This window comes from Carettochelys insculpta, chromosome 32, assembly GCF_033958435.1.
Source record: "Carettochelys insculpta isolate YL-2023 chromosome 32, ASM3395843v1, whole genome shotgun sequence".
Classification (NCBI taxonomy): domain Eukaryota; kingdom Metazoa; phylum Chordata; order Testudines; family Carettochelyidae; genus Carettochelys; species Carettochelys insculpta.
This window is the reverse complement of record NC_134168.1, coordinates 5,064,296-5,088,483: the sequence shown is the minus strand read 5'-3', so window position 1 is coordinate 5,088,483 and position 24,188 is coordinate 5,064,296. Positions and strand designations below refer to the sequence as shown.

At 51.1% G+C, this 24,188-nt stretch overlaps 1 protein-coding gene across 2 annotated transcripts; it reads right to left on the bottom strand.

The window, feature by feature from the left end:
* Window positions 1-257: 257 nt before the first annotated feature.
* LOC142004671 (Fc receptor-like protein 5) lies at window positions 258-14,466 on the bottom strand. 2 transcript variants are annotated; one of them, XM_074982311.1, is made up of 7 exons: window positions 14,303-14,466; window positions 14,133-14,171; window positions 12,572-12,865; window positions 10,809-11,096; window positions 10,044-10,331; window positions 4,357-4,467; window positions 258-506 (listed from the first exon to the last, which is right to left on the bottom strand). In XM_074982311.1, the coding sequence occupies exons 1-7, from the start codon at window positions 14,331-14,333 to the stop codon at window positions 496-498; spliced, it is 1,062 nt and encodes a 353-aa protein (XP_074838412.1). In that variant the 5' UTR covers window positions 14,334-14,466; the 3' UTR covers window positions 258-495. The 2 variants fall into 2 exon arrangements, with proteins under 2 accessions (XP_074838412.1, XP_074838413.1); XM_074982312.1 differs by lacking the exon at window positions 10,044-10,331.
* Between the last annotated feature and the right edge of the window lie 9,722 nt (window positions 14,467-24,188).

The window sequence follows — 24,188 nt, the reverse complement described above, 5'->3', positions numbered from 1 at the left end:
TGTGCTGTCCTGTATCACTTGTAACACCCTTACTGTGGCGTCAGAGTGAGTCCCTTTCAGCTCTCCAGAACATTTTACCACCTACACACAGTAGTGATAATGGTCACTGACACGAAATATAAAAGCATATTTAGGTTGTTATGGAGCCTGAGACACCAGCCTTTTAATTGGTACCATGGATAGTACCATGGTACAATTAACTGGTACCACACAACCTATACCAACGTCAAAACCTGTAGACAGTCCTGTGATAAAATTATAAGGAGTTTATTGACTAGCGAAAAGGCAGAAGAGAGTTATCTGCAAGTTAAAAACACAAGCATATACAAACCAGAGTTGCCATCTAAGCAGAAAGAGGGACGGAGCTGTAGCAATCTGTCTGTTCAAAGGTTGTTTGTAGGGAGACCCAGAAATCAGCTGCGGAGCTCCTCTGTCTTCAGCTCAGATGCTTCGGAGTCCAAACAGCCAAAAAGAGGTCGTTCTTCTCGGAGACTTTTATTCTTTTGCTAAGTGCCCAAGAGGATGGGAAAAGTTCACAAACAGGTCTAGTTCATGGGCCGAGGAAGCAATCGACCAAGTGTTTTGTCCATTTTTATATATGGAGATTTACATCTCATAGAACTGGAAGGGACCTTGGGAGCTCATCAAGTCCATTCCTGTGCCCTCTTGGCAGTACCAAAGACAACTGGCTCTCAGCTAAGCCTGTAAAGGACACTACTCTGATGGGACACTGTCATTTTTCTAGGTTCTTCTTTAGCTGGGCAGGAAATAACCTCCCTTGTGGCAAACTCATATCTCATACTTAGTCATGCTTCTCTAACGACTGTGTAGGCAGTTCCCGTTTCAGAGCAAATGCTTAAAGATCAACCCCTTCACATGGAGTACGGCCATTATCGCACGCATGAATGCTGGCGGAAACATACAAGTGTTTTGTACCTTCTAAATACTAAGGACTTTCTTCTAAGTCAAATACTGATATCGAGCAAAGCTAAATCCCAGGTGACCTATCCCATGTTGCATGTGACAAAGTGGGCCTTTCTGGGACATAAGCCAAGTCAAAGTCTGAAGAGAGGCTGGAAGAGAAGAGCACAGAGGGGATGACAGCTCTGGGGAGCAGATGGGGATGCAGCGGGGTTGAGGGGAGTCTGCAGACCGACAGACACAGAGGTGGGGGGGAGACCAGGCAGGTCATTTACCAGCAGAGGCAGAAGGAGATTAGCTCCATGCTGAGCTGGTAGCCCTGTACAGAAGGAAATTAGCACCATGCTGAGCTAGTCACACCAGGCTGGGAACTGGTTTCTCAGCTCAACCAACAACCCCAGTGGGGTACAGGAATCAGGATGAGCCCCTCCCCTCTTGTGCAAGCAAAGGAAGTCACAGCCACCCCGCTGGGAGGTTGGAAAGGCAGCAGCGTCTCCCATTGGCTGGGGCTGAGAACAGCTGCCCACATTGTGACACCTTTTCCATGCTTGGCTCTGCATGCTATAACTGAACAAAGGGCTGGTGGGTACAGTTGTACAGCATGGACCTTCCTTCATTCAACTGAGCCATCGATCAACAGCTCTCATCTTCTAAGTCACCACAGGTGCGTGACTAAACCAATTCTTGATCAGCAGAGCTGATTGGAGATGTCACATTAAAAAAACACCTGTGGACACTGTACATTCTTTTCAGCTCCTACACTTTCCCTGTAGTGCCTGGATACACTGACTTTCTAAGCTATTAAGAGTAGACACAATGATTTGACACTAGGACAATCTATCACTCAGAGATATCCTGTATGACTTCACATTGGCCTTTCAGATGTTCTACTGACAACTGAAAGAGCACTTTCCATGAGCAAGCTGGCCACAGAAGACCTTCTTTGGTATCCAAGTATCATCCATACTCATTACATGACCAATCCAGCAAAATTGTTTGGTCATAAGCATTGCTTCCATGTCAAGGACACCACAGAGCTTAAGAATCTCCATGTTAGGAGTCAAGTATCGCGGGGGTAGTCTGGATCTGTAACAGCAACAAAGGGTCCTGTGGCACCTGATAGGCTAACAGAAAGGTTTTGAGCATGAGTTTTTGTGAGCACAGACTCACTTCATCAGATGCATGTTAGGAGTGTTGTCCCACTACTTCAGGTAGGGGAGCTTCCTTAGACAATGCATATGGAACCGACTGAATTGCAAGAGAAAGCGGCGATATATTATCCATGACTCTAAGCCTGGAAAATGGAGTGGTATAGTGTGGAACTAGGTGCTTGAATCCTGCTGAAATTAAATAAGGACTGAATGGCTAATGATCCTTTGCCTCCTTTGAGAATCACAATCTACACAGAATGTGGACATCTGAAACCCAGGACCCAATTTTGAAATCAGACCCTGCAGTTCCACTCTGATGTAAATCTTATTCTAAACCCTGTCCTAGGCTTACCACCCATCTTAGCACTAAGGGATTCATTCTTGTTCTGAGTAAAATGAAGGCAGCTCATATCCAACAGTTAAACGCTCTGATCTCCAGACCCAGTTCCACCCAAACTACAGACCTAGTGTCTGCACCAGTTTACAGTTCATTGGTCTAATTTCAACTCTGACCTCTGTCTTGCAGAAGTGAGCTAAAGGAGGTGTCCGTAAAAGGCTCATGATTTGCTGGTTCAGTTTTTGCTATTTAGATGTGTGTGTCATGTTGGTCTTTGAATTTATGAGTAGTGGCCATTGCAACAAAGCTCCTCCTCTAGCATGGTGGGTTGACATGTTTTCGTGCATCCTTTGCCTTGGATGCTGTGATAGAGTGTATCTACCCCGCAATGAGCAGGGGGTGAGGGCCAGGCCTATTGGATGTAAAAGACCCCGGCCCCTGAGGCCCTGCTGGGTATGCTCTGGCTGTAGACCAGTGTAAAGGCTGGGGAAGCCTGGCAGTAGGGGACGGCCAGGAGGAGGAAGGGAAATCATTATCGGCAGTGGTGGTCCTGGTCACCACCAGAGGAGAAACCACCAGCCGGAGACAGCAAATCCCATCAGGAGTGGGGTAGGAAGTAGTCCAGGATGGGGGAACCGGGAAGGTACTCAGTGAGCTCAGTGTGTTGCCTGAGTGGACTGTGAGGCCCTATGGACTGGAGTTAGCCCCAAGAGCAATGAGGAGCCCTCGGGACCAAGGCATGGCTGGAGACCCTGCCAAGAGGCTCACAGCAGTCCTCAGGCTGGACACTGACTTGCTGTTTGGTGAGCCACTCTCATCGTTGGCCAGCACAGAAATAAAAGAGAAGACCAAAGTCCATAGTCTCTGCTATCCCGTCAAGTGATTTGGCCAGGACAACCTTCCACCAATAGCCAACCTTCTCCTGGGCTGCATAGAAGAAGGGAGAATGGGTGGAGCCCAGGTGCGCTCTCTACTCCAGGCTCCAACCCAAGGTCCTTGTGGTAACAGCTGCCTGTGAAGCATCAAATTTCAGCTGCCTGACAGTGATGATTCTGCTCTGACACCTCCTTGTGCTTGCTCCTCTCAGATTCTGCACAGCTCCTTTTCTCCTCCACTCCTCACACACACTGAGCCAACAGAAGAGCCTCTCTCATAACCCTTCTCAACTGGTTCTTCATTGGTTCCAGGTGTCCTGATTAGCCTGGCTGCCTTGAGTCTGCAAACTTCCTGATTGGCTCCAGTTGTTTTAACAGAATCAATCAGGGCAATTGGGCCTATCAGGTTCCTGCTGGTTCTGGATTAGCCCTTGCTAGTTTACAAAGGAAACAAAGACCTTTTTTTTTTTAATCTAGGGCTAATATATCTCCCCTCCACCACTCTTCTATACTTCTCTGGGCTGACCCTGTCATGCTGTATACTTGTCTTTCACACATTGGATTCCAGGAGGCATCAACAGCCTATTATGAAAGGTCTACTGATCAAGTAAACTGAAGTACTTGCCTGACAGTGGGCCTTGGGTGATGCCAATCCACCTCTAATGAGCTTTGGGTGAATATTGACATTAGGATGAGAAGAATGGCTTCTCTCTGTAAATGACTTAGTAACATCTTTTCATAGAGAAGGACTATCCAGGGAACTACAGGCCGTTCAGCCACACCTCAATCCCGGGAAAAATCTGCTGTATCTCCAAGTTTCTTGGGCAGCACAAACACCTCCAGCAGTATCTGACCTTCTCCTGTGCTGGACAGGGGATGGGAGAAAGGGCGAGAGGCCTGATCTCTACCCCACTTGATGGCACCAAGTTTGGAATAAGACACGTAGAAATAATTTACACAATTATTTCCAAAAACTTTTAGATGTAGCCAAAAAGTTTAAGGAACATGGTTCTAGACCATACTGAGGGAGCAGTGGTCGCAGAGGTCACAGCTCTTTGCTGTTTTAACTCACCTCTTTTATTCTTCCTGAAGTAGAATATAAGAGTGGCCAGGACTCCACCCAGAAGCAAGTCATCTCCGAAAGCCAGCAGAATATAAATCAGTAATGCAGAGTCTGGATGAGCTAGAGGAGAAGAAAAAGGAGGGAAGAGAACATAAGAACACCAGACAGACCTGGGACGAGGTGCAAGACCCACACAAGAATCTGCCCTTGCAACAAATTTCCTTTGACAATCCTTCATAGAATCACAAAAACCCAGGGCTGGAAGAGACTTCAAGAGGTCATCGAGTCCAGCCCCCTGTCCAAAGGAAGATCAACTAAATCGGCCCAGCCAGGACTTTGTCCAGGTGTGATTTAAATATCTCCAGGGATAGAAATTCCACCACCACTCTACATGAGCCATTCCACTGCTACACCACTCTCCTAGTGAAATAATCCTTCTGTGTGAAGTCCATGGCATGTTCTGTCTGTACCAGCCAACTCCTCCTTCCAGAGAAGGGATGGAAGATTGAGCTCTATGGTGCTGTCCTTGTGCCTTGGCTATGGAGGTAAAATTCCTTTGCAAGGGTGCCATATTGGAAGGGTTGGGGCAGAGTAAGTTCCAAGTATTGCGTCCACTTCTGGAGTATTGTGTCCAGTTCTGCTGCCCTGCCCCGCCCGGAGAAAAGATATGGATGCATTGGAGGAGGTCTGGAGAGGGCAACCAAAATTCTCAGGCAGCAGTAGCACACAACCTACAAGGTGATGGATTTAGGTTATTTAATGGGCAAAAGAGAAGAAGGAGGGGTAAGTTGGTAGCAGTCTTCCTGAAGTGGGGCTCTAAAGAGAATGGAGAGAGGTTGTTCTCAGTGGTGAAGGACAGCAAAACAAGGAGCAATGGTCTCAAAGGGCAGAGGAGAAGAATGGACATTAGGAAAAAGTTTCTCTTGAAGGGTGATGAAGCACTGGAATGTGTGACCCAGAGAGGTGGTGAAATCTCCATCCTTAGAGGTTTTGAAGTCCCAGCTAGACAAGGTCCTGGCTGGGATGATTTAGTTGGGGTTGGTTCTGCTTTGGACAGGAGGCTGGACTCAGTGACCTCCCAAAGTCCCTTTCAGCCCTAAGAGTCTATGATTCTATGCTTCTTTTTCATCTTTCTGTTTCCCTGCCTATTATGGACTTGCCTGGGGACAGCTCTCCAACCATGGCAACAAGACAGGGAGCTGATTGAAGGTATTTGATCAGTCACACCTGTCCTGGAGATATTCCTGGTGATGTTCACAGCCTGGCTCTGGGGGGATGGGATCCACCTCCCTTTCACATTCTCCTCGTACGCACAGGTGAATTCCCTGGTGTTGCTGAGATTGGCCAATGGGATGCTGAGCACAGAGACATTCACAGGGCTGTTGCTACGGTCAGTGGGGCTGCTCTCAGATCCCAGCTTCCCAGGGAAGCTCACTTCCCAGGGAAGCAACACTTCGCTGTCTTGTCCATGTCAAGTTTGGTCTCACCAGCCTGCTCCTCCTTCCAGTTTTATAGGGCTGGTCTAGTGTGAGTAGTGAGGGATACCTGTGTGTATGTGAGTGGCTCACAGAGGGTGGGAGGCTCCTGCTGAGTGTAACCTGGTGGCCAGGTGACGCCTCTGGACTGCAAACAGAGGAGAAGATGGAGCCTGAGGGGTTTGAATTGGAACTGGGAGTTGGAAAGCAGTTAGACTGGGCTGGGCTTGGCTGGGAGGGAGCGAGACAAAGGAGGGGGCAAGGCCCCAGCTCCAAGGGACCCCCTTGGAGCCTCCTTTCCCCAGTGTGGATTGGACTGGTTGTCCGTGATTGCTGCACTGACGCTTCTGTAAGATATTGCGTCCTGTCGGCTAATAAACCCGCTGTTCTCCTGCCGAGTGAGAGAGTCACTCCTGCCTGCAGACAAGGTACAGAGCCTGGGGACCCTGAATCCCATCACATCTTGGCCTTGGCTATGGAAGTAAAATTCATGTCCAAGAGTGCCATCCTGGAAGGGCTGGAGGCAGCAGTAAGTGTCGCGTATTATGTCCAGCAGCAAGGTTTGAGTATTGCATCCAGTTGTGGGCCCCCAGTACAGAAAACACGTGGATGCATTGGAGTGGCTCCAGCAGAGGGAAACAAAAATGAGGAGGAGGCTGGAGCACATGTTCTACAAGGAGAGGCTGAAGGATTTGGATGTGGTATACCTAGACTTCAGTGAGGCATGTGACACGGTCTCACATGATCTTTTTGTCAATAAACTAAGCAAATAAAACTTAGATGGGGCCACTTTCGTAATTGGCTGGATGACTGTTTCAGAGAATAGTTATTAATGGTTTGCAGTCATGCTGGAAGGGCATATGTGGGGTTCTGCAGGGGTCTGTTTTGGGTCCGGTTCTATTCAATATCTTCATCAACAATTTAGATATTGGCATTGAGAGGGCGCTTATAAAGTTTGCAGAGGATACCAAGCTGGGAGGGGTTGCAAGTGCTTTGGAGGATAGGGTCAAAATTCAAAATGACCTGGAAAAACTGGAGAAATGGGCTGAGGTAAACACAATGAAGTCTAAAAAAGACAAATGCAAAGCGCTCCACTCCCAAAGTAAGCAGGAGGAAGTTTAATGAGGGGAAATGCAAAGTACAAATCTTAGGAAAAAATAATCAGCTTCTCGCATAAAGAACAAGAAGTGAGTCTCTAGGAAGGCATAGTGCAGAAAGGGATTTAAGGGTCATGATGCACCACAAGCTAAATCTAAGTCAACAGTATGATCCTATTGCAAAAAAAGCAAACATGATACTGGGACGTATTAACAGAAGTGTTGCGAGCAAGACATGAGAAGTCTTACTTGGGCTCTACTCAGCACTCGCTAGGCCTCCGTTGGAGTATTGTGTCCAGTTCCGGGCACCAAGTTTCAAGAAAGATGTGGAGAAATTGGAGAACGTCCTGAGAAGAGCAACAAGGCGGCCTAGGGGTCTAGAGAACATGAGCTATTAGGGAACACTGAAAGAAGTGAGCTTGTTTAGTTAGAAAAGTGAAGACTTAGAGGGGACGTGATAGTGCTTGTCAAGTATCGAAAAGGGAGTTACAAGGAAGATGGAGAAAAATTGATCTCCTTGACCTGTAAGGATAGGGCAGGGAGCAAAGGGCTTAAACTGCAGCAAGGGAGGTTTCAGATTGAAATTAGGAAAAATTTCCTAACTCATGGTGGTTAAATACTGGAATAAGTTACCTAGGCAAGAAGAGGAATAAATCTCCATCGCTGGAGATATTTCAGAGCAGGTTAGACAGACACCTGTCAGGGATGACCTAGATGGCGTGGTTCTGGCCAAGAGGGCAGGAAACTGGACTCGATGACCTCTTGAGGTCCATTCCAGTCCTGGTGGTCTAGCATTCCATAATTTGGCTTGTTTAGTTTATAGAAGAGACAACTGAGGGATGATTCGATGAAAGTCCTGAAGGGAGGCTTTAAAGAGGATGCAGAGAGGCCGTTCTCCTTAGTGATGGATGGTCTCAAGTTACAGAGAAGTAGATGCACGTTGAATATTAGGAAAAACTCTTTCCCCAGGAACAGGAGGAATCACTGGAATGGGTGACCTACAGAGATGGTGAAATCTCCATTCCTGGGGGTTTTGAAGTCCCAGCTTGACAAGGTCCTGGCTGGAATGATTCAGTTGGGGTTGGTTCTGCTTTGGGCAGGGGGCTGGACTCAATGATCCCCCGAAGTCCCTTTCAGCCCTAAGAGTCTATGATTCTATGCTTCTTTTTCATCTTTCTGTTCACCGCCTATCATGGACTTGCCTAGGGACAGTTCTCCAACCATGGGAGCAAGACAGGGAGCTGACTGAAGGAATTAAATCAGTCTCACTTGTCCTGGAAACTTTCCTGGTGATGTTCACAGCTTGGCTCTGGGGGGATGGGATCCACCTCTCTTTCACATTCTCCTTCTACCCACAGGTGAATTCCCCGGTGTTGCTGAGATTCGCCAATGGGATGTTGACCCCAGAGACACTCACAGATCTGATGCTGGGGTATGTGGGGCTCATCTTAGACCCCAGCTCCCCAGGGAAGTTCTCTCTATCCTTGTAGAAGTGAAACTTCTGCTCACCAGTGTCACTGGTAACAGTGCAGGTGATGAGCAGGGGGAGCTCTTCACTCAGCTCTCTAAAGGAGGGATACACACTCGGCACTCGTGGGGAAAGGGGACGTGAGAGGAGCAGCAAAGGGGAGGGGTCGGGATGAACAGGACAGTGGGGGAAAGGGAAATGACGCCCAGATTCCAGTTCACTCTTAGCTGACCTGAGCTCACAAAATGAGAGGGAACCAGGCTTGGGGTCAGGGCGGCTTCCTTCACATACAACATGCAGCTTGGAAGTGGGCTCAAAGGGTGGCCAAAATCTCCAGGACTTCTTTTCTTTTACCCCTCCATGTCTTATGCCCCACTGTCTCCCTGATGTCCTTGGACCCCTCTGCAGATAAGAAAGGCCCAGACCATCTGGAGAGGATACTCAGGGGTCCGGCTGCAATGCTATTGTCCCAGAGGAACGCGTGCAAGGTGGCCAAGTTTGGTGACCTGGTATGTATCCAAACTAATAGAGAAGAGATGGCTCTTCCCACATCCAACAGCTGCATAGCCCAGAGACCCCTGAACTGGTACAAAGCTGCTCTGAGATCAACCCCAGCTCACATCCATCACCCTCCCCCCAGCCCGAATTAGATTGTACTGCTTAAGGCCCCCCCAGGAGCAGCCGAGTATAGGAGGGAGAGATGTTCTGCAGGGGGGTTCCTGGGGTGCACAGGACTCAGGGACAGGGCCAAGTGGCATCTGGAAAACAGAAGCCAGGCAGAGGCACAGAATGTTGCATTCCATAAGGATTTCTCAAAGGACCTGGAAGCTGAAGGACAGATGGTACCAGGCTGAATTTACTTCAGGGTTTGGAGGGAGGTGGGGAATTTTCCCTGTTTCTGACAGCACCACCTGCACTGTGTCCATCTCTTAAACATCAGGGAACGGGACCTTCTGTGTGTTGGACCCACTGACTGGGCTGAGTTACGCAGGGCACAGCCGGGGAAAGGGTGGGTCGTCTCTGTCTCCTCTGTGAGCATCAGTCAGTCACTCCACCAGGACTGGGGACCCTTTTCAGAAAACAAATCCCTCCGTTGACAGAAAATATGTGACCTCTGGTCATCCCGACAAGGATGCTGAGAACCTCAGGACAGCACCATCCCCTCCAATACACTTATGTACAAGAGAACCCTGGTGGATTGGTGCTGACAAGGGGTTCTTTAAGACGCCATTAAGTGAGCCACGCCCTGATAAAAATTATGAATGAAGCTGCTGGGCCAAGAGCTAAGAACTGGATCCCTGCCAGTTGGGATGATACCTCTGTGAGCTCCCCACACCATTCCCCACTCGCTGCCAAATAATACTGCTCAGATTGATCCTTCCCGGCTGAGCACAGACAGAGAGGAGAGATGGTTGGTTGGTTTCATTACATATCCCCAAATATTAACCATTTCAAATGTTTCCATGGCGTTGGGAGCCACTGAACGGGAATGAAACAAGACTTCCCGTAACATCAACCAGCGAGCAAAGTGGGCACTAGCCAAAGAAAGGGAGCTTAAAACTCACACTATCCTGTGCTGACCAAGTGAGATGTGTCTCTTCCCATCTATGGAGCAGAGATCCCTCACCAACGAGCCAGCAAGAGTTGGGAACTCACCTGACCCTTCTCCCTCTCTCTTGTTTGATGGTGTGTCTTGCCCACACTCCGTCTTCCAGGATTCACAGGTGTGTTTTAGAACCTGTGGTATACACAGCTTAAGGGAGCGGGTGTAACAGTCCAGTGGTGAGGGGAGCTCCTTGGAAGGCATCTTTTGGCCATCCCAGAAGAACTGCATCACAGATATGTTTGGAGACCCCGCAGCCGAGCACGTTAGTGTGATGGTCTCTCCAGTTATGCTGACAGGCTGCTCTGGGGACGTGGTGAGCTGGGGACATGACAGGGGATCTGGAACAGACAAGACATTCAGGGGAGCAAATGGTTCCCACATGGGACACTACTGAAGCACAAGAAGAACTGTGGCCCATTGACACCGACTGGGATCTGCAACTTCCTCAGGCAATTTAGTCCAGTAAATAACCGCCAGGAGAGCCAGAACATTTCCCTCATGTCCAACCTAAACCTTCCTTCCAGCAATTCAAGTGCATTTCTTCTTCGCCTATTTTCAGAGGCCAAGGAGAATATTTTTTCCCCTTCCTCTTTCTAAACACCCTTTTAGGTACTCGAAAGCAGCGACCACATCCCCTCTCAGATTCTCTTTTCCAAACTAAACAAACCCACTTCTTTTACTCTTCTCTCCCAGCTCATATTTTCTAGACTTTTCTTCATTTTAGTTGTTCTTCTTTGGACCCTCTCAAATCTCCCTCTAAATTACATCACTGATCCTCATCATCGGCCAGCAAACAGCAGCAAACAGGGTCTCACCTTTCAGAGCAATGAGGACCTTTTGGCTCCTCTCTGATGTGAACTCTTTCCCTTTCACACTTCTATTGTATTCACAGCTGTACTCTGCAGGGTGCTCCGTGACCGACAGCTGGATGGAGGCTCTATAGCTGTGGGGACTCAGGCGGAATTCCTGGGTTGGCAGTGACTGTCCGTTCCTGAAGAACCGGACCCCAGACATGTCGGATACCCCAGCACCTGAGCACGTCAGATTCACAGATTCCCCAGTGGTGTAGAGAAGCCGCTCTGGGGACACGGTGAGCTGAGGAGCTGGAAAACACAAGTGGGTCGGGGAGGAGATGGTTCCCACTTTAGAACTTGGTGACACAGAGGGAGGAAGAGGCAGTTCTGGGCAGAAGAGAGGGGGATCCTGGACACAGACTTCAGCCAGCCCCAGCTCAGTGCCCACCAACCATGTTCCCCCAGGCCGTGCAAACACTGAGCACCAGAGATGTCACTGTTGGGAGCCCAAGTGGGCTCAGCATCCCCTGCTTGGTACCTGAGGGGGCAGCTCCCGCCCAGGGCCAGCTCAGCCCGCATGGCCAGGAGTGGGAGGGCTTGTGGAGCTGAGGCTGAGGATCACCCTGGCCTGGGCTTACAGCAGGTGGTGGCTACGTGCCTCACAGCACTAGACGCCCTCAGGGAACCTCACGCACACCAGCTGGGGTCTCACGCCATTGACTCCACAGGAGCTACAGCCCATTGCCCCCAGCAGGGATCTGCTCACGCTGACCCCAGTGGAGATACACCTCATGGACCTCGGTCTAGCTGTACCACAGACTCCTTGGGGCCTTCGGTGAATCTCACCAGCTGGGATCTCTCGTTCTCTTTGATGACTCTCAGCGCAGCCCCCTGCTCCTGCAGCAGCTTTAGCAAGTTTTCAGCTAACACCTGCAAACTCTGCTGCAGCGCAGGGAGAGTTTGCAGAGGCGAGTGACAGGGCTGGGAGAGGGGACGATCCCAATCCCCAGTCCCTGACCCCGTGTGATGGGGACTGACCCTGCACTGGCACACAGGGCGGTAACTGGAGCTGGGGAGCTTGTGGAATGAGAATCCCACAGGTCAGGCATCCCAGGGGCATGTCAGGGCAATAGGCTGGTTGGGGAGGGACCCAGAAGGATCAAGCTTCAGTGTCAGGGTTGAGACCACAGGGGGTTGAGGCCACATAGGTCACCGAGATCTCTGGAGGAACCAGGCAGGTGAGGAGCAGATGGTGCCAAGTTAATCTTATCTGCGATTCCAGAGGATGGAGACTTCTCCGTGGTTTACACCCTGCACCCCTCTACCTCACTGAGCCCCAACTTGCACTGTGAGCACACGGTGCCCGACGTGAGCAAGGCCTCTCTGTGTGGGGTCCCCTGGCTGGGCCGTGTGGCCCTGAGATCGTCAGAGGTGAAGGACAGGAGGTCTCTGTCTCAGCTCTGCCAATCAGCTGCTCACTCCTCCGGGGCTGAGGATCCCTTACAGGCCAAATCTGTGTCCTGGTACTAGAGTTTGTTCTTATGGCACTTTCACCCCCGAGCACCGGCAGTGCCCAGACAGGACCCCGGAGTTGTGAGCTTCCCCACAGCAGTGCCCTGCCAGGGTCCAGTCTTTCCAGCTCTGAGGGGACCTGCCGAGGCTGTCACAGAGTGTCTGAGATACGGGGAATGGTCTGGGCCAAAGACGAGGGTGAAACTGGAGCCCTCGGGGGAGCTCACGTTCCCAGCGACTCTCCCTTGAAAGCAAAGAAAACAGGGGCTCACCTGCCAGTGCTACGGAAACAGAGCTGCTGTTCTCAGAGAAGGTCTGTCCACTGGATTCCCGGTACGCACAGGTGTAGGACCCAACAATTCCCTTCTCCGCTGGGAGCGCCAGCATGCTTGGTACAATTTCATCCTGTGGGACACTTATGGGGCTCCCCTGCCCTCTCTGAGAGAAGAATCTGTATTCTTTAGCATCTCTCCCCGCAGGAGCTTGGCAGGAGAGATCAACCTTCTCCCCTGGGGCATACACAGGGTACTCACGGATTCGTGTTAGTGTAGGGGCCGGCAGGAGACCTAGAACAGAGGCAGAGGGTGAGTGCAGAGGGAGAGGTCACAATGACATGGGAAGGTAAAAGACGGGAGAGATGAATCCTCGACAGACCTGAACACAGACCAGGTGCATCTCACGGCCTGGGGGAAATTCACTGAGGAGGTTTCTCTTCCAGCTCCCCACCTATGTGATTTCACACCCTATGCCACACCCTGCTCTGCCCACATATCCCTCCATTCCCCCCAGTCTGCGGCTCCCCCCATCCCAAACACAGAGAAGAAGACAGGGCAGGTTGGGCCCAAACGGTGCCCAGCTGCTATTGAAGGAGATGGGAGTGCAGGAGAGATTCTGCCTTCCTCAACGAAGGAGCTGAGCAGGAGCAGGGAGGTCCCTCTTCATGCATCCATAATGTTGGGATCTCCTCTCTCTCAATCCACGGGGAGCAGGTGGGGGCGTATTGCCCATGGGAGAGTCTCTCTCACCACTAGCCACCCCCAATTCCCACATGCTTTCTCTGGGGGGAAGAGCAGCGCAAAAAGAAGAGGGGCTGTGGATGGTTAAAGCCCAAGAACCCCAATCCCATCAGGGAATTCACCCCATGGTCTCCATTTGGGGAGAGAGAGAAGACAGGAGAGAACCCATCAGCACTTGCTAGAAGGGCAAAGAGAAATGATAAATGGGATTTCCTGGATCAGGGAAAAGGAGGGGAGAATTTTCTACTGACTAAATTTCCTCTGCTGAGCCTGAATACGATGTCCCATGGGGTGGTGCTGAGTCCCTGACCCATCCCCGAGTCCTCTGTGAGAGCCCAGTGACTAGGGACAGAGACACATTCTCCCGTACATTGAGGGCCCCACACAGATGAGCCCCTGCCCGGAGATACTCAGCGTAGTGGGGAGGTGGGCGCTCAGTTTCCATGGTCTGCCCAGGCTCTTTCCTTAGGGTACAAAAGAGGGGTAACACTGATGGGCAGACGGATGCATGTTCTCTGTATGTCCATGGCTGGGACCCACCAAAGGAAAACCCCAGTGAGCCATCTCTTGTCTCTGCTCTTTCACCCCACCGATGTGACTCTGGGGAGGAGCTGCTGTTGCTGCAGCAGATTCCATGGGCAATTTTAGTGACCCAGGGCATGACAGGGGAGCACACCGGGGTCCCCCTCTCCTTGTAATTCCAAGCTTCACACTGGAAGAGGAAAGAAATCCCCAACTCCCTCACCAAGAACCTCCCTAAACTCCCAGCCACCCACACCACTGGGAGCATCTAAGCAAGGCCAGGAGACATCATTACCTGACGGGGACACCGGCCTGGGGAGACTCTGGAGAGAGGCTAAAAGAGAAGATAAAAAGGGTGTGAGAGTTGTGGGGTGGGGGTGGAGATGCAGATGGGGGTTGAGGGACTAGGATGGGGTTATCTCCAGACAGACACAAGGGAGTTGGGTGCTGAGGGAGCTCACTTACCCAGCAGACGCAGAAGAAACATGAGCGCCATGGTGAGCTGGTCACTCTAAGCTGGAAGCTGCGTTCTCAGCTCAGTCACAAGCTCCATCCAGACGCAGCCCCTCCCCAGTCACACTAGCAAGGGAAGTCACATCCTCAGGCGTGGTCACCACACAGCAGGGCGGCTGGACAGCCAGAAGCATCTTGCTGTGGGCAGAGCTCAGAAAAGATGTCCGCTTCCTTCCCGCTTTCTTAATATTTCGCTGGCTTTGCAATTGAATACAGCTCTGAGTTGGGCCAGTGAACCACCCCCTGGCCCACGATTGGTCCAGTGTCTCAGCTGGTGTAAAGGAACACCCCTGGAATTACACTTACCCACACCAATTGGGAGTTTGCCTCCTTCACTCCCATCGACAACCTCTTTGGCCCACACTTGTGTCTTGGGAAGACTCTGAAAAAAGTCCCTGCCCCAGCTGCAGCCGGGGGTGCCTTTCAAAGTTGAAGTTTGACTGTTGTCCTGAAGCAAGGGGAGGATTTCCAAGCATGGCAAGTGCTGGGATTGAGGAAGGTCAGTAATAGGCCCTTTGGGTTGAACTGTGTTTCCATAAGACCCCTTCGCACCCCACATCCCACACGATAGAGGGCACAACATCTTGGGGTGTAGTACACAAATAAACAGCTCTCCCGCACTCAGCCTGCCTTCACCCATTACCTGCTGCTTCATGGAGGAGGTATCCTCGGATACATGAGGTGAATGAAGGACCTTCACATCCTGGCTGTCCTCCCCATTCCCCTCATTATCGTCTGGGCTCTTTCCGTTCTCCCATCGCACCTCATGGTCCAATCCCGTATCACCTCAGCCTATGGTGGTCGCACCTGCTCAGGCAACTCTGTGAACCTGAGGGTATAACATCAGATTTTGAGTATGTTGGGAGATATGTGGAGGAGACACCCGTAGGATGTCGGGCTGATGTTACACAGATTGGGGAGCTGATATTGCTCTCAACAAAGAGCAGGTTAATACAGCACTCCAGCAGAAGTCTTAATTAGCCTTAGGTGCCTGCCTGCCTCGACTACATGGCAGATGTCCCTGGTCATTGCTTCAGGGAAGAGAAAACCTTTCAACCAGCTCTGAATACACCTCCTCCTCTCCACCTAACCGTTGTAGCGAACTGCACAGGCACCTCACAAGAGCTTTGAGAGCATCTCCCTGTGTGGTGTGTGAGGGCTGAGAGGAGCTCGGCAGTGGCTGTTGTAGGCTTGTTTGTTCAAACCTCTCTCTTACAGCTTCAAAAGTTGTGACAAGGAAGTGTGTAAAAACATTCTCCTTGACTAAGATGATAAGAGAAGAAATAAAGGGCTTCAGCTGCAGCAAGGGAAATGGGGCTGGGGCATTAGGGTGGTTCCGCTCTTATAACTATGATGTGATGAAGTGGGTCTTTGCCCATGAAAGCTTTTGCACCACAATATCTGTGACTCTATAAATTGCCACGGAACCCCTCACTGTTTTTGCACATGCAGACGAACACGGCTGTCCCCCTGGTGCAGGAGAGGTTGTGGACTCTCCATCACTGGAGATTTCTAAGAGCAGATTAAACAAACCCATGTCACAGCACTGAGAACTGCTATGTCTACTCAGCTCACACATTGCCCTCCCGGCCATGCCCACACAACTCATAACATGGGGACATGTCCAGATATAAAGCCGGCCACCCAAAGAGTCTGCGCAAGACACCAAAGGACTTGTCTGCCCGATGTGGCCACCCTTCTGAAGGAAACACAACAGATGGCTGCTGAGCCAGGACAAGAAAAGGGCTGCCCAATGGAAAGAGACCAGGCATCCAACATGGCTCTCTTGTTCCTCTGGATCAGCCTTTGTGTGTCTCTGGGGAGGGGAAGGACACAGATGAGAAGGTAACATTCATCTCAGGAATTGGAGAGGGATGGAGACTTCCCCAAGGGAAACATCCCACAATCCCTGTACCTCACTGACCCCAAACCCTGCACTGTGCTCACAGGTTCCCCAGCGAGAGACAGGACCTCTCTCTTTGGCATCTGCTGGCTGGCCCGGGATGCTCAGGCCACAGGAGGAGTAACAGGTGGCTGGTCTCTGCCTCAGCTGTCAGCATCAGTTGGCCACTACAAAGGGAGTGGGGACCTTTTTAGAGACCACATTTCTGCCTTGAAAAAACAGTTTCATTCCAGTGACTCTGTGTAGCGATGACGACTGATTGTTGGTGGTGCCAGGCTGGCTTTATGCAATGGAAACCAATCAATCTCCTGGGGGTAGGAATAATCTAGGAAGCAGCTACACTAAATATTCACAGTACGAGGTCCTGGCAGGGCTTATCAGGGCCCCCAGTGCTGTGAGCATCTGCACAGGAGTTCCCTGTTGGTGTCCAGGGTTTGTAGGTCACCTGGAGCCTCCAAGGTAGCTTTTTTTCAGATACGCGCAGTAGCTACGACCAGAGATAGGGGCTGAAGCTCAAAGATGAATATAAGTCTCAAAAGAATCTATCGCCAAATATTTTGACACCTTTCCATCCTATCTTTAGCATTTATGTTCCTGCTTCTATCACATTTCTACTGATTTACGCAGTTGGGATCATCAGTCACATTTTTGCTGGGCACAACATTATGAGAATTAGTTTTGAGACATTTCACTCGGTTCTGAAAAGGCAAGTCATTTTTGATAATCAAAAATGATGAATCTGAAAGTGAGCTAGGGAGAAATTAAAGACTATAACAAAAGTAGGTTAGGGAGGGGGAGGAGAGATTGTTTTAAAAAAGACTGACTAGAGCTGAAAGTGTGTGCTAATGCTGTCTCTGGCAAAGGGAGATGGGTTAAAAAAAGAAACTTTAAGGAAATAAAATAAAAAACAGGAAAAAGTATTTCCTATTCAATAAGTCCAACTATTAGAGCTTATTAAAGAACAGTTAGAAATTTGAAAAGAGGTAGCTGTAAAATACAAATATTGGGCATCAGTTTAGTTGATGCCGGGCGCAGGGATTTTGAAGGAGAGAGGAGCAAAGGGTAGTTTAAAAAGTTTGGGGAAAATAACAGGTATTTTAAATACAACACCCAGGCAAACATGGCAAAATACAGGCTCACACCATCCTCCCATCCAAAAACTCTAAATAGTCAAAAAGTTGGTTATAAGCCCTTAATGGGCTGTGCTTACCTGTCAAAAGACAGGCTGATCAATTCAGCACTAATCTGTACTACTCTCTGCATATGGGGGGACTCCAGGTTCCCTGTGACTTATGCAACTGCTCCTGGACAAAGAGGCACCCACTTACCTGGAAAAATGACACACAGTCAATCCCCATGTGGGCGTGAATCATGTGTAGTTTGAGGTTCTTCTTTCAGCTCAGACACCTGCCCTAGCTCTGCACTTTGAAAACGCAAAGCTGCTTCCCTTCTGGGGCCGTGGGAAGCTGATATAACTCCATCCCCAGGGACGGCAGACACACACTCTTAGTTAGCACAATTGCCTGAGCCTCTGCTGAAGTACAAAATGACACTTCATATCAATGTGACTCATAGCCGGGACCTGCAACCACAACTCACATTGTATTCAGGTACAATATGTCACACAGGAATACAACCTGAGTCGGTACATATGGGACAGGCCATCAAAGCAGCACTCTGAGAAACCACAGCTGAGAGTTTCCTGGTGAAATAAAAGTGACTCTGACTATTCCGGTCGACAGACATGCAAATCATGCCTGGTACGGCAAAGTGGCCCCAGGCCAGGACACTCTTTGCATCACAGCTTTGAGACTGAAATAGTTCTACTTCTGCACTGGGCTTCCGGGTTTCCTCACATGGCTGGTGGCATCTACCTCCCAGGTCAGGAAATCTGTGACCTTGGGAAGCTTTTAAGCAGAGCCAATGGAGTCAAGACTTTTAAGCTCTCTTGAGGGCCTCCACCTTCTGCACTCGGAGTCTCAGAGGGGGGATCAGCCCTGACAGCAGCTGAAAGCCGGCAAACACACACAAACCACAGAGTTACTATCTAAATCCAAAGGGGAACAGAACTGTAGCAGTTGTCAATTAAAACGGTCACTGGAGGGAGATCCAGAGGCAGCCCTAGGGGTCTCTGGCCTCTCATTTGGCAGGTTCTTCTTGTCAGGGATTTTTCCCTTCCCCCAGAGATCAGGAGGATGGGGGAAGCTGACGCGAGTTCTCCACCTCAGGGGCTGGAGGAGCAATAAGCAAAGGGTTTGTCCTCTGATGTTCTGCAATGGTTTCTCTGATGTCTAGGGGGGTTTCTTAGACCGGAAATAACCCCGCCCATGAACAACTCATATTTCATGCTTGCTCACACTTCTCTGCCCATAGGCTGAGTGTTTCCAGCTTCAGCGCAAACACTTAAAGATCACCCGATAACAGGCAGCATCACACAACGGCTTTCCTGCATTGTTAACGTGAAAGACAAAGACACACTTGTAAATCTACACCCCAGTCAGCTTGGCCTAGTGTAAGCTGGGAAATTGTCCCACTCTTGAGAGGAACTTTCTGATCTTCTACAAGACCCCATTAAACTGGGACAGTGAAAGGATTTGAGTTCCCCCTTCCACTTCTAAAACCCAGAGTCCTCTGGGAGCCTGAGGACTTCCCCTCCACTCTCTTGTGTGGCACAGTCCTTGTGCCACCAACAAGGCTCGACCCACAATTCCTCTTTGGAGTTCAACCCCCAACCTTCTTGAAGTCACCAGTGCCAGGGGCTAGGTCGGCCACATTCCAGGATCTTCCCTTCACGTGGAATATTTGGCTGACCCGCTGGTGATTATATGTATACCTAAGAGCACACAACTTCTTAAACAACAGTCATTTTGTTAAAAAAAGATAGACTGAGCAAAAGTGGAAAATTAACAGGAAAACAAATTACTCCACCCTGTGGCACAGAGACGTCACACAGCACCTCTAGAATATCAAGGCAGGTCCCAGCATTGTAGGCCCCAGGCCTCTTTCTCAGGACATGGCTGTGCTGTAGGGAGGCTGCAGGTGAGACACTTCCTTTGGCGGGGCAGGGCCCTTCTCCCAGCATCAGCTGTCCACGCCCAGCCTGGCCTGCAAGGCCTCTTGGCTGGTGGAGTCAACCTGGGCTGAGTCACCCCTGCAGCTCACCGTCCCCAGCTGCAGGATGCCCCAGCTCCTGTCTTAACTCAACTTCTTTCAGCTCCAGGGCTGTTCCTCTGGCCCGTCTGCTCTGCGGCTGCAGCCCCACTCCCAGAGAGGCTCTGTCCTCCGAGCTGTGCCTCAGGATATAGCCTCGGCAATGCTTCTCAGGCATGGGAGCAGAACACGCTCATTGAGGAGGGATCCAAGTGGGTCAAGGCTCAGGGACAAGACCGGAGGCACAGAGGGGATGTGGGAACAAGGGTTTTCGTCGAGATGCAGAAGAAAGAGAACACCCAGCGTGGATCACGAGAAAGACCTGGGGAATTAGGGGCAAATGGAAGCCCAAGGTCATCTCCCGAATTCCAGGGAATGTCGACTTCTCTATAGGATGCCCCCTACACCTCTGTCGAGTGCACACAGGACTTCCTGTTGGTTTGACGATATCACGGCAATCTCTCTGATACCCTGCACGTCTGTAACTCTCACTTCCGCCCGGCAGAAGCAGAAAGGCAGCTAACAAAATTGAGAAGGGTCGTCCAGACGAGGGAAAGGAGAGGGGAGGTTTTCTACCCACTATGTTCCTTAGAGTTCTCTGCTTTTAATATCCTGCTGCAAAGGGACGCGTCTCTACTCAGGGCCCAGAAGACTCGCGGGAGCCCATACTGTGGTAGAGGAACCCTCTCCAAAACATAGTCTCTCTTCAATAGGCCCTGCGAAGAGTAATGGGGAGGGGGATTCTCAGGCTCCATGACCTGCCCAGACCTTGCTGGCTCTGCTGAGGCTGCCAGTGAGGAGCTGAACAACACTCATGATAATGGGGAATTTTCCCCACTTTGGCCTGGGGTGGAACCCACCAAAGAGACATCAAATGGGGTCAGTTTCTGCCCTCATGGATGGCCTCTGGATTGGAGCTTCTGCTGCTGGAGCAGGTTCCAGGGGAGACATGTGAAAATGAGGCAGCCGGATGCCCCTCCCAAGGGAATGACACAGGGTATCGGGGGATCCCACTGCTCTGCAATTTCCCCATCTTTCCAAGGGGGAGAGATGAGGAGTCTTGAGCTCCACCGGCCCACAACTCCCTCAACCCACCTCAATCCTCTCAGCCAGTGCAGGGGACATGGGTCCCTTCAGGGGACACCAGCCAGGCCAAAGTCTGCACAGGGGCTGGAAGAAAAGAGCAGAGAGAGGAGGAGAGCTCTGGGGAGCAGACAAGGATGCAGAGGGGTTGTGGTGCAGGAAGAGGGGACTTTGCAGACAGACACACAGGGAGCTGGGTGACCAGACAGGTCATTTACCCAGCAGAGGCAGAAGGAGACTTAGCTCCATGCTGAGCTGGTAGCTCTGTACAGGAGGAGATTTGCACCATGCTGAGCTAGTCACGCCGAGCTGGGAATTGGTTTCCCACTGGGGATCGGGCTCCATTGACTCCAAACAGCCAACCATCCGTTCAGCCCAGATTAGATCTGTCCTTTCCACTCCAAAGCAGCACCAGCCCATTTACCCCAGCTGGGGTCTAGCCCCGTTTACTCCAAATTACTTCTGAAAGGGCTCCCCCCGACAGCCCGCAACCCTCCACCCTCTCGAATTTGGAGGTCCTACAGCCTTACGGCTTCGGAGAACTTCGTCAACACGCAGAGTCACAGAAGCACCGACTGTTACTTTGCTTGGTTCTATCCTGAGATTTAGCTGGTGACGAATGTGGGCTCCTGGTTCACTTGCAGCTTGTGGAGCTGAGGCTGAGGATCACCCTGGCCTGGGCTTACAGCAGGTGGTGGCAACGTGCCTCACAGCACCAAATGCCTTCAGGGAACCTCACGCACACCAGCTGGGGTCTCACGCCATTGACTCCACAGGAGCTACAGCCCATTGCCCCCAGCAGGGATCTGCTCACGCTGACCCCAGTGGAAATACACCTCATGGACCTCGGTCTAGCTGTACCACAGACTCCTTGGGGCCTTCGGTGAATCTCACCAGCTGGGATCTCTCGTTCTCTTTGATGACTCTGAGCGCAGCCCCCTGCTCCTGCAGCAGCTTTTGCAAGTTTTCAGCTAACACCTGCAAACTCTGCTGCAGCGCAGGGAGAGTTTGCAGAGGCGAGTGACAGGGCTGGGAGAGGGGACGATCCCAATCCCCAGTCCCTGACCCCGTGTGATGGGGACTGACCCTGCGCTGGCACACAGGGCGGTAACTGGAGCTGGGGAGCTTGTGGAATGAGAATCCCACAGGTCAGGCATCCCAGGGGCGTGTCAGGGCAATAGGCTGGTTGGGGAGGGACCCAGAAGGATCAAGCTTCAGTGTCAGGGTTGAGACCACAGGGGGTTGAGGCCACATAGGTCACCGAGATCTCTGGAGGAACCAGGCAGGTGAGGAGCAGATGGTGTCAAGTTCATCTTATCTGGGATTCCAGAGGATGGAGACATTTACCTCCCCGGCTCAGGGAATCTGTGGCCTTGGGAAGCTTTCAAGCAGAGCATATAGGGGCAAGGTCTTTCGACCGTCTCTTGCGGGCCCCCACCTTCTGCACTTGGAGTATCAGAAGGGGGATCAGCCCTAGCTGCAGGTTAAAGCCAGCAAACACAACCACCATATTTCCTGTCTAAATCCAAAGGGTGACAGAGCTATAGTTAAAGGGTCGCTGTACGAAGACCCAAGAGAGACACCCTTGGAGGTCTCTGGTGTGCCACTTTTTTTTTTTAAGGTTCTTCTTGTCAGGGATTTTCCCTCCCCCCCACCACCCAATAGATCAGGAGGATGGGAGAAGTTGACATGCATTCGCTGCTCCATGGGTTGCAGGAGTACTCAGCAAAAGGTTTGTCCTCTGATGTTCTGCGATGGTTTGGCTGATGTGCTGGGGTGGGGGAAGAGTTCTTGGACAGGAAATAACCCCTCCCATGGAAAGCTCATATTTCACACTTGGTCAGTCTTCTCTGCCAATTGGGTGGGTGCTTGTGAAACAGGACAGTGAAAGGAGCTGAGTCCCCACTTCCACTTATTCCCAGAGGCTGCTCTGACCTCAGGACTCCCCTTCACTCAGTGAAATGGGCTAGTGAAAGGATCCGAGATGCCGCTTCCAGTTCTTATACCCAGAGGCCTCGCCAAGCCCGAGGACTCCCCTTCCACTCACGTGTGGCAGAGTCCTTGTAACCCCAACAAGGCTGGAGACAGGATTCCTGTAGGAGGAATCAACCCGCAACCTTGTTGCAGGCATTGCTGGCAAGGGCTTGGTGGCCCTGTTGCAGGGTCCTCCCTCCACACTGAATATTTCTTGGCCCACTAATTAGTATGTGTATTTCAAAGCAAATACAGTCAATATGTTTTAAAAAAAAAAAAAGACAGAATAATCAAAAAATGGAGAAAAGTGAATGGGAAAACAAATTACTCCAGTCTATGACACAGACACATCACCCAATGCTTCTGGAATATCAGGGCAGGTGCCAGTCTGTTCCTTGTTGGGCCCAGGTCTCCTCCTCAGAACCTGAGTGTGCTGCAGGTGAGACACTTTCTTTGGGTCCAGGACCCTTCTCCCCAACTGCCTTCCACCACTGCAAGTGGGACCTTTAAGCCCTCTTGGCTGGTGGACTCAACCTCTGCTTGGTCACCCCCCTGAAGCTCACCATGCCCAGCTCCACTCTTGACTGCTACCTCCAGCTGCAGGGCTTTTTCTCTGGACTGCCTGGCTCTGTGGCTGCAGCCTCACTCCCTGCAAGGCTCAGCCCTCTGAGCTATGTCTCAAGATTTTTTTCCCTCTGCAATAGGTTGCAGGCACGTGAGCAGAACAGGCCCCTTAAGGAGGGATCCAAGATGGGCAAGACTCTGGGACAGGGTTGGAGTCACAGAGGAGAGCGTGAAATAAGTGTTCAGGATAAGATACAGAGGATCACACCCAGCGGGGCTCTCTAGAAGGAAACAAAACACTAGGAGCATATGGTATCTGATCAAGGTCATCTCATGCTTTACAGCAGATGTAGCCTTTAACCATAGGATACACCCTGCAACTCTCAGTTTTGCCCAGGAGTAGCTAGAGGCATCTAAGAAAATCGAGAAGATTCATCCTGAGGGGGGGAAAGGAGGGAGGCGTTTTTTTCCACCTACCACACTGGCTTAGGGGCCTCTGCTTTTAGTGTCCTGCTGGATGGGGGAATGGGTCTGTGCCCAGGGCCCACAGTACTCTGTAGAAGCCCATACTGAGGTGGAGCCTCAAATCTATGGGCCCTGAAAAGAGTAATGGGGGGTGATGTCTCAGTCTTCATGGCCTGTCCAGACCTCTGTCTCTGCTGAGGCTGCCAATGAGGGGCTGAATACCACTCGTGGTGATGGGGAATGTCCCTCACTGTGGTCTGGCATGGAGACATCAGATGGGGTCACCCCTCTGCCCTCAGGGATGTAGCTCGGCACTGGAGCGGCTGCTGCTGGAGCAGGTTCCAGGGGAGATACAGGGCAGCCTGGTCCCCCTCCCCAGGGAATGACACAGGGTATCTGGGGAACCAACTGCTCTGCAATTTCCCCTTCTTTCCAAGTGGGAGCGATGAGGAATCTGGGACGCCACTGGCCAACGACTCCATCAACCCACCTCAAGCCTCTCAGCCAGTGCAGGGGACATGGTTCTCTTCAGGGGACACCAGCCAGGCCAAAGTCTGGAGAGAGGCCAGCACACAAGAGTAGACTGGGGAGGAGAGCTCGGGGGAGCAGACGGGGATGCAGAGGGGTTGTGGTGCAAGGAGAGGTGAGGAACAAGGAAGGTCATTTACCCAGCAGAGGCAGAAGGAGATTAGCTCCATG